This window comes from Cibotium barometz, chromosome 11 (assembly GCF_041138505.1).
Source record: "Cibotium barometz isolate CiBa-2024 chromosome 11, ASM4113850v1, whole genome shotgun sequence".
Taxonomy (NCBI): domain Eukaryota; kingdom Viridiplantae; phylum Streptophyta; class Polypodiopsida; order Cyatheales; family Cibotiaceae; genus Cibotium; species Cibotium barometz.
The window spans coordinates 20,483,381-20,494,157 of record NC_141056.1 but is presented as its reverse complement, the minus strand read 5'-3'; the positions used below and the strand labels follow the sequence as shown (position 1 = coordinate 20,494,157).

Below are 10,777 nucleotides of genomic sequence, written 5' to 3'. Positions count from 1 at the left end.
CCAAAAGTCCTATATACTCCTGTCAGAATTCCTAATCAAACCATTAGTGTCATGGCAAAGAGTTGAAGAGAGAGCTGTCCTTGACCATCAGGCAATGCTATTCCCTCTAGCTCACCTGTTCCCATCTTGTCTTCAACAAGCCATAGAAAAAAGTAGAGGAGCAAGGGGACAACCTGTCTAATAGATCTACGTAGAGGGAAATGATCATATATCACACCATTAACACAAACCTTGCTTCTAGCATTACTAATAGATCTACATAGAGGGGAATGATCAGATAGCACTCCATTAACATAAACCTTGCTTCTAGCATTACCCAATAGTGTCTTCACAAAGCCAGTGAACCTAGTGCGCAATCCCATATCTTGTAAGGATTGAAGGATGTAGTCCCATTGAAGTCTATCATGAGCTTTGTCTAAGTCAATTTTGAAAAAAAAATCTTGCTTGCTTCTCTGTATATTCCACTCCCTTCCAAAGAACAATGATTGCATCTAGGATGAATCTACCTTTAACAAAACCCTTCTTCTCCTTTCTTATCCAAACTTGCAAGTAATGCGACAGCCTGGTAGCTAATACTTTAGCAAAGATTTTGTATGATGTTGTAAGCATAGTAATGGGTATCCATTTCCCTATCTGGTCATCCTTGTCACCTTTTTTATGGATTAGCTTTATCACCCCTTCATTTATGCTCCTAGGGAGGGCCCGAAAGAAGGTAGATTCCTCCCATACCTATAGTAAAGGGGAGATTAGCAGGGCCTTGAATTTTTTATAGAATGCAGATGGAAGCCCATCCGAGCCACAGATTTTCTTGACCTTTAGAGTGTCAATGGCCTTTTCTATTTCAAAGGGCATTGGGCTGCTAAGGAGGAGGGAACCACATTTCTTCTCACCTTTGCTATCTAGTGCATGCTAGATCTTCTTTCTGGGGAGATGGGATGTGGAGCGTTGAAGATGCCTGTAAAATGATTTAAGACCACCTCCAAATTCTCCTCTTGAGTTGTGCATTGGGAACCATCCTCTTTAAACAATAGAGAGAGGACCTCTTTAGCTTGTTTTTTCCTTAGAGTTTAACACATTTCCTTAGTGGGTCTATCCACCTTGCCAAGCCACCGTTCTCTCAAGAAGAGTTTGAGGTGGCTACATCAGATTTCTTCCTCCTGTCCTTGAGCTTTAACGCTTTGTTTTAAAGGCCAACATTACCCTTATTGATTTATTCCTCTACTTCCATGAGCCTCTCTGGTACTTCTTGGTCCTTCTTTCTTGTCTAATAGAAGTGACCCTCCTCTTTGTTTGGATGAGAAAATGTTGTGTCTCTTTAATGGCCATTGACCATTTCTTAGAAAGGAGTTCCTTTGTCTGAGAAGGTTGACTCCTCCCAAATCCTTTGAATTTCCAACTTCATAGAGGGAAGCTCAAAGAGCATAGGATCGTATGAAACCAGGTAGATCTTACCCTTTGGTTATTTTGTTAAAGGCTGGTAACCAAGGGATAGTGATCAGAAAGCACAATTGTTTTGGACACCTCCACTTTCACCTTATCAAATCTGTTACAAAGGCTTATTGCCATATAACATCTGTCCAGTCTTGCTCTTCTTAGCTCTTGGCCCCCTCTATTGTTACTCCATGTGTGAATTCTTGCCCAATATCTATATCAAAGAGGTCATGCTGACTTTGCATTGTTTCCCAGCTGACTCTCTCCTTGCCTTGGAGAATAAAACCCATACCTTTCCATCTATCTGAACTCCTCTCTACCATGTTGAAGTCTCCAATAAAATCATAAGGGGCCCATTCAGCACTCTAAGAGATTCCCACAGTCCAGGTCTAGTAGCAGAAGTTCCAGCTACGTACAAAGAGACCAATGTAAAAGGGTTGGCCCCTCCTATGATAGCAGCAATCCACCTGTTGTTGCATGGGTTGATAACTATAGAGGACACTAGAGGAATCCCCAATGCCTAGAGTTCATCTTGCACTACCCTGTTGTTGGTGGTCTGAAAAATACCAAGAGTGCTTTTTAGAGATTTTTGTCAATCTAGAATGCAGTTCTTGACCTATTGTTTTTACCTCCTGAAAGCATATACAGTCAGGGAACATGCTAGAGTCTCTGAACCAACTACTATGAAGGGTCTCTACCCTTTTGGGGTCTAATAGACCTTTTAATTTTTTTGCATTGGTTTCCTCTTGCCCTGAGAGGAGTGTGACCCTAGAGTACCTTAGGTTTTCTGTTTTTCAATTTGACCTAGGAGAGGGGAATTTTCAGGGAGAATCTCCTCACTTGCCTAAGTGTTCTTTCTTTGGGGGGAGCTTGGAGGGCAATCCCTAATAAAATGGCCTTGCCCACCATAGTGAAAGTAGGCATTAGGCAGGTTTTTATAGACCAAATCTTACTTTAGGACATTGTTAGGATCAATAGTAATATTGATGACATCATGCATATGTTTAATTATGTCCATTTCCACCAGAACTTGAGGATGCCAACAAGGGTTGACCTCTCCCATAGGTCTTTTGCCTAGAACTCTACCCAAAGGGGCAACTATCCTCTCCACCAGAGGGTACAAGGAAAAGGGGAGGTGGGGTAGCTCTACCCAAACAGGGTAGAGGTTAGGGAAGAGGAGAAAACCCTGGATATCATTTGGACAAACATAAGGGAGTGTTCCTAATCATCCACTCACCGCCTGCACCTCATTTAATGCCATGGCTACTTCTTTGAATAAAAAAATGAAGAAGTTATTTGGCAGATTCTGAGTAGTGCTCACCTCTATACCCCTGGGAGTCCACTCTCTTTTTATCCAGGTTCTAAGCACCTCAATGGGTGGCCTAGCATCGGCGGGACTAAGTCACATGGGGTTAGGGTATTGGGATTAATGGCTGGAAACGCCATCCAATCGCTAGCATCATGCGTTTGTTGGATATGAAAAAGTAAACTCGGGCCATTAGTAAACTCGGACCAAGTGGGTCGGGCTCGTCAAGTGGGAACGCGATCCAATGAGAAATGAGATTTATTGTGTGGAAGGGAGAATAAATGGTACATAAATGAGTAGTTATTTTTTGTTGAGGAATTTAATGGGACTTAGTGGGAGTGGAATTTCCCAAAATTCCATTTATTTCATTCCTCCCCTTCCAATGCTCCCGAGTTTACCCTTGCATCCCACTGTTTGTGCTGCTTTTTTCGCCTCCCAGGCGACGCGACCAAAGCATGTTCTGTGCGCCTTCCGCCTCTCATTGAGACAACCAACGGTTCTTCTACATGTGACTGCAACTCTCTCCATTGGCCGCTTGCCGCTTACAACCGGTTTAGGTCTTGCAACTAGTTTAGATCCTTGCATACAATGGTCGGGGAGGCGGAAGTTTAGGCCACTCTCCCACCACCGCCACCGTGTTCCCCATGTTCCCCGTGATGACCACTTCATCCTTTCAAACCCTCCATCTCGTCGTGCCCAAGCATGGAGTGGTCTGCAAGTCGTGGCCTACAAGTAGGGGAGAAGGACGCCCAGTCTGCTATTGTGGTCTGCCTATGCACAGTGACCAATCCCATTGCTTGACGCCCGTGGCCATCACATCCTACCCCAGCGCCTACGTTTTGTGCAGGTAGGCTCCATTTTCTTTGTATAATTTATATATATATAAATATATATATATATATAGAGAGAGAGAGAGAGAGAGAGAGAGAAAGAGAGAGAGATGATAACAGCCACGAATAATGAATTATATACAACATGAATGAATGATAAAGAACATAAGAGACAGAGAGATGATAACAGCACTCCCATGAATAAATGATAACGAACATGAATGACCGGTTGATAAAGAACATGAATGAATGGCGAGCGAGAGAGAGAGAGAGAGAGAGAGAGAGAGAGAGGTATACGACATGTGTAAAAATTAAAGAATATACCTACAAATTTCATAGAATACATGAATAAATGATAATATACATGAATGACAAATGTGTGTGTGGTGTGTGTGTGTGTGTGAGAGAGAGAGAGAGAGAGAGAGAGAGAGATACATGCAATAATAATCTCTGCATTATTATGTTATTTATAGATGTCTCCATATTACGCAGAGATTACACTCCCTAATGGGAGGATTGGTCGACAATGTTGAGCATCTCAAACATGTTCTAAACTTATTTTAAGAGAGTCCACCATGATGCGGTATTTGAAGAATGAACACCAAGTAGTGGTGGAACATCCCCAAGCTTAAGGTGGGGTGACCTAGAGATGGGGAGTGTCCAGAGGTCTTGCCTTATCCTTGTTATGATTTGAGCAACAAGCAAAGACTAGGTTTGAGGATGTGGCGAAGAAATTTGAGAGGAATCTACACAAGTTCCTTAAGCGTCAACGACAATTAGTGGAGTGGGAGTGGGAGGCTCTTGAAGATAAGAGCACCACTACGAGGGAGGAATTTATTTTTACAAGCAAACTCAAAGATGCCAAGAACTTGTACATGGAGACAAAGGATAGTCGCATCTCGCACATCAAGAGGCGTATCAAGACTGGCTACTATGAGAAATTTGTAAGTGATGTAATTACATTAAATTAAATACATTATTATAAAACAAGAATAAGACTTAATTTTTTTGAGTAAATGTGTCGTAGAAATGGAGAAGAGAGGTTGAGACTGAGGCCGAGGCCGCAATGTGTGAGGAAGAAGATGAAGATATGGATGTCCCGAGAGAGAGGAGTTCGGTAAGTCTACAAATCTAACATGCATTATCCACATGTCTAGCATATCAAGAGTTACTAACATTGTCATGAATAAAGATCGATCATGTGAGCATGGCACCAAAGAAATATGCTCGAAGAAGAGAATGAAGTAGTCTTCAAAGTTTCTTATACGACAAGATCGAGTGCATGAGCACTAACTTGGGCGATGAAAAAATACATCTAGAAAGGTAATATTTGCAATCATGATTGTTATTTTTGGCTTCGAGATTTAGAATATAAGATGACATCATGCAATATTGTGCTATAGATTGAGAGAGGCTGTCACCCTCCATTTCACATGTACACGCTTAGGATTGAGTGCAAAAATGGAGGATAGACTAATTGACAATGACTTTCAAACTGAAGCCTCCACACAGACAATGAATATGTTTATGATGTAAGTACAGTTTAAAACAATGAATATGTTTATGATGTAAGTACACCTTAAAACAACTTTGTGAAATGCAATGTAAATGACCTTATGTCTTGCTAACTTGGAGTTCTTGTAGTTTGATGGAGAACAAGCTACCACACGACGTTTTCAAGGAAATTTGGTTTGTAGATATCTTGTGGTATGCATATGTGCCCTCCAGGGTTCACAATCATGCCATGATGGATAACTTTTTTGGGCCCATCAACTTGGCACAGCATGTGCTTACCTTCTTTCCTATCTTGCACAGGTAATACTATAATGACAATCTCTTTATGTAATACTTTGTCTTGCAAGTGTAAGTGTGACTTAAACGAGTTCCTTTTATAGAAACCATTGGGTTCTTGTGGAAATTTTCAATGGCCACCACAAGGTCCGTATCCCAGGTATGCTGAGAGGGAAAACTTCTATATTGTTTTTCGATTCTGTGTCCATGTGCACCTTGTCGGATTATCTCCATGATGTGTATCAATAAGTTTCTCGACGAGAAATTTTCTTCCCTTATGTACAATATTTTATAATAATATACATATAATGACATGTTTCATGGCAGAGTGTTACGGCATCTTAGTCGGCAATGCTCTAGCTCGGCAATGAAGTATGAGTTGGAGAACCCGTAATTGCATTGTGTAACGCAGGAGGTGAAGGTATATGGACTTATTGTCTTGTGTAAGCATTTACATGTATTGTTGCATAGATAATCATATAAGGTAATTCCTTCTACGTTGTAGGTACCCTATCAACCTAACGAGGTGGATTGTGGCTTTTATGTAATGGCCACAATGTGGTTTTTGATAGACAGAGCAATAATTGGTAGGTGTAAGGAACATTAGGTAAGTTGCATTTATGTTTTGAATGTACTTTGGCTTGGGAGAAATGCTTAACCTAATTGTTCTTTTCTTTTTTGTTTTTAATAGTTGAAATCAAATCGGTATACTCATGAAGATGTTGAAAAGATCAAGAACCACCTATTGTCTTGGTGTCATGTCATGTTATGCAAAGGGCTATCTTCTTGATGTCATGTGTCATGCGACAACATAGAAAATCTCATTTTGTATCGATGATATGGATCTTGGAATGATTTTCGATCTCAATTAGAGCTCTAGTGATGATGGGGAACTATATTCTGATAGTCACACTTTCAGCAACATGTTCAGTGGAGTGTTAAGGTGTAGTTGGGGGAGAAACCCTTTGTTTAATGGCTCTTATAGCTATGTTGCAACAGGAGCTAGCGGGGATGACATTGAGAAATTAGCAGAGCCACTGCCCAAATTAGCAGTAAAATTAATAATGAAGATGTAGTTAATCAAGCCCCTCTTCCACCTCCAATCAAGAGGACCGTTACCTTCCTTTTGGTTTTTCATCATGGTGATAGTGCAAAACCCCGCCACATTTTACTTTCTAGTGTCTTCTCTCTGAAGAAGAAATAGGTTGGTGCTTGTCTGATTTTCTGCCTAATAATGTATGTTGCATTTTGATGAATTTTTTCTCTGGTAAGTTTACTGATCACTGTTCTTCAAGTGAGTGGAGAACTCTCTAATTTTCCATGCTTAACCATCAAGGTTCAAAGTCTGTCAAAGTGATAACTAGAAACTGTTAAGCGGGGCATGCCTCATGGTCAAAGGCAATAATGCATGACAAGTGTGACATGATATGGTAACTATCTATCATCAATGTTTTTGTACAACAATGAGGACACCAAATGCGTAGTCTCTTTTCAAAGCGAACACGGTGCCTGCCTCGTTGATGTTTTTGCCTTAGAACTCCAGTAACATGAGAATGCTTAGGTTGGGAAGAATTATCATCTAAACTATTAGGTATCTTGTGTGGAATTCCATGACCCAATCTAGTGCATGTAACATCTACTTGAATTTGGCAAATGCTTCCACGTGTTTGCATGTCAATCTTCTTTGGAGCTACCAAGCTCATGAGGTTATCCTTGGATATCTTTAATTGTTGTAGAATAGCTTTCTTTATCTCATCTTTGTTTTGCAAACCATCTTCAATCTAACAAAGGATTCCCCTAAACTCCTCTATACATTTGGGTAACTCCTCACTTGCACCCATCTCACAGAGGTCTTGATCATCATTTTGAAGAACTGGTTCTTCATTGATACTATGGTTGACTAATGCATGTGCACTATCAACAATTGGCAAGATAGAAAGCAAATGTGGAAAGTGGCTAGTGATTATCAACCTAATACCAATGAGATGCTTGCAATCACTGCTCCAATCATCAGGGTAATCACAATAATTTGATTGCATGTGCTAACATGATATAATTGACCTTTTCTTGAGATGCTTTGTATCTTAAACAGTAACGTCATCTCATTCACAATTTCCAAACATGATGGATTGCCTTAATAATATTGAAGAATTTGCTCCCCTTCGAGCAATCATGCCGTATGTCTCTTTGATGATCCATGGATGTTGTAACGTCCACAATCAGCTGCCATAACATAAGATGTAAGAAAATGACATGGAGAATTGCAAAAGATTCATGCGAGTTGCAAATTACAAAGATATTAGTAGTAGTCAACCTATCTCTTGTTTTTGTTTGAATAACTCAAGCAAAGTTCCACCCATACGAGTGTCGGTTTGTGAATCTCCAATAAGTGCATGTAGAAGATCTACCATAATCATTGCATCCTTTCTTGAGATGTATTGCCATAATTGGTCAAGACCTCGGCCGACCTTGCTACGTGAGACGTCCTCCGTTGACTCTGCGTCAACTGTTGCAACTTTATCAGATAGGTCTCCACGACCTCATTCACAAGACGATCAAAATGCTTCCCCAGCATTTTTGACATAAAATAGTCATTTAAAAACAGGTCATAAATACAGTTTCTATAACAAACTCTCGTCTTTCCACATTGTTCCACATCAATCCTCATTTATTTCATATGTATTCCATTCTCATCACATCATTTTTCATCTCATCACATCTTTCCTCATTTATCCGCATCAAATCTCATCCACTCGCATCTATCCATATCCATCTCTCATCACATCATCTTTCCTCATTTATCCGCATCAGATCTCATCCACTCGCATCTATCCATATCCATCTCTCATCACATCATATTCATTCCACCAAGTTGGTGGTGTCGACATTTCCATAATGAAACAATCGTCCAAATTTAGGCCACCTCCTCCTCCATATACAATTGTGACCACACCACTCCTTTGTTACATACTGCACCACAATATTGTTGTGTGCTGAATACCACTCTAGAAGCTAACTATACTATATGTTGAAGTCTTCTTCTGTGATGGTGTGCAAGAGATTGCACATAGGTGTGTAAACTTCATCTTTGGAATCTAAATTCAAGGTACACAATCCAACTTAGGCTCTCTACTACGAATGATTGAGCCATACAAAAACATAAATGCATTGTCAAAGAAAACTCGGACTAATAAACTAAAATCAGACCATTTCGAGTTTACTTTTGCTGGACGACAGAAACCACACTGCTCTACCTGGAAAAGTAAACTCGGATTGTGAAAGTAAACTCGGACCAGTCTCTGAGTTTACTTTATCCGGTACATCATGGAAGAATAAAAAATAACACACCACAACCTAGAGAAATATTTCTTCATGCTTTTGGAATCACACCTGTGGAAGAAGATTCTCCATCCATGCTTTCTTCGTAATGAAACCAACATAGTAAAACATGGCATGCTATTTGTTGACAATAGCCTCTATCATCAACAATCCAACAATATGTATCCTCATACACGACCTTAAAGTATTGTATTAAGCTCTTGTTGTTTGTGACTTGTCAATCACAATAGCAGTGGGCCGAGCATTATCCATTCTTTGAAAAATAATGTGAAGAGTCTTTGATAAGGTAGTTACTTCTTGATTGCTACCCGGGTCATTAGAGCACAACATAAACCATATTGAAATACCCATTCCAATTTGGTTTGTTTTAATAATGTGAAGAGTCTTTGATAAGGTAGTTACTTCTTGATTGCTACCCGGGTCATTAGAGCACAACATAAACCATATTGAAATACCCATTCCAATTTGGTTTGGTAAAATGCAGCATACAATCGTAAACTAAAGACATTTGTTTTAAGTGCTATCTATGGCCCAAGAATTATTACACGAGAAGCATGTGGCCATTTGGAACATCCATTTATCTTGTATAATAAGAATAAATGGCTTATCCTTATCTTCTAGTACATTAGGATAATATGGTTGACAATATAGCACCTACATGAGAGTGTCGTCGGTTAAACAAGTGAAAACACAAAACCATGTGACATGATGAATGCTATAAATGAATAACATATTATGGTACCTTATTTTGTTCACGTAGCTTTAAACACTCCATGTATATCATGGTCCAATCATCTTTGAGATTTTTCCTACAAAGAGAGAGAGATCTTGTTATATTAGATAGAATTAGTATTTAGGTTTACAAAAGTCACTATGCGAATGTCATTGATATATTACTTACATTGCGTACTCCATATGACATCAAAGCCACTTCCTTCGGTATCATAAAGAACCGATAATGCAGTCAAGTTGAGAGGTTTGTTTCAAATGAATTCCCTACTTTGACATTGGCATCTTTGCCACATGTCGAGATGTGCCAATGTTAAAAAGATCTTCTATGCAACATTCAATGACCTTTGGATGAATGGGTAAGTGATATAAATCACTATGACTTCTCGGCACATGTCCTTCTGAGTAGAGTGTATATAAATCAAAGCATCCGAATCGCCACTTGGACACTCCACTTGAACCTTGAATGGATAACCACATTTCTTGGTTGATCTTAATCTCCTAATGGTTCCCTTTTGGCTAGCTGACCTCTATGGCACATGTAATCAACCACAACCTTGGATGCACTGTTCTTTTTGGTTGATCAAACCATTACTAGTCTAACCTTGTGCTCAATAATTATCTCTTTTAAGTGGTTTTTCACATTTGCCTTATCTACAATTAGTAATGTTGCTTGCACCTTTTTTTTTTTTGCTTGGCATTCCACTTCTCCTTCATGGTTTGATCTCTTACAACCACAGGCGTTGATGAAGTCCCTAATAAAAGAGGTGGGTATCCCGTGCTTTCTAATATCAGTACACCATCTACATTTGATTGTTTCTATTGTCTCATTCACTCCTTGGTGATAATCATCCTCCACAATATAATGAGACAATGTCACCATGCTTCCCCACTTTTCTAAGCATGCAATCCTTAGCTTTGGTGTGCTATTCAGGCAAAGGCAAGGCTCACCATCTTCTTTCATCTCCCCAAGCAAAGGCCATCCATCATTCTTCTCCATTTCTTTAAATCTTGATTACCTCTAGAATCATGAGCTTTCAAGGTTTCCAATGTGACTATCACAACTCCTTAAATAGCTCTCATCATAAAGTTATAGCTTGCTTTGTCAAACGAATAGTATTTAGGAGACAAATATAACATTGGATTAGGTGAAACAATGTTACTCTGATTGGATCGAACATGAATACTTTGATTGCTATCTCGAAAGAGATTTTCCACGTCTGAATCACTTGTTGATGAGGAGTGACTTCTATCACCATTGGAGCACTCTTTAATATTGAAGTCGCTTTTGGTCTTGGTTCAACAAATCCATCCTTCAAAGAACATAAACTAATTAAGATTGTATAAAGCT

At 39.5% G+C, this 10,777-nt stretch overlaps 1 protein-coding gene across 8 annotated transcripts; it reads left to right on the top strand.

Annotated features, from left to right (window-relative positions):
- Positions 1 to 3,843: 3,843 nt before the first annotated feature.
- On the top strand, positions 3,844 to 6,548 carry LOC147633880 (uncharacterized). Of its 8 annotated transcripts, none has more exons than XM_086804941.1 (8): positions 3,844 to 4,511; positions 4,595 to 4,684; positions 4,971 to 5,099; positions 5,212 to 5,382; positions 5,463 to 5,518; positions 5,686 to 5,773; positions 5,864 to 5,965; positions 6,050 to 6,543. In XM_086804941.1, the coding sequence occupies exons 1-6, from the start codon at positions 4,426 to 4,428 to the stop codon at positions 5,727 to 5,729; spliced, it is 576 nt and encodes a 191-aa protein (XP_086661067.1). In that variant the 5' UTR covers positions 3,844 to 4,425; the 3' UTR covers positions 5,730 to 5,773; positions 5,864 to 5,965; positions 6,050 to 6,543. The 8 variants fall into 8 exon arrangements, with proteins under 8 accessions (XP_086661067.1, XP_086661066.1, XP_086661065.1 ...); XM_086804940.1 differs by having other exon boundaries at positions 5,864 to 5,945; positions 6,050 to 6,540; XM_086804939.1 differs by having other exon boundaries at positions 5,463 to 5,773; positions 6,050 to 6,548.
- Positions 6,549 to 10,777: the final 4,229 nt, after the last annotated feature.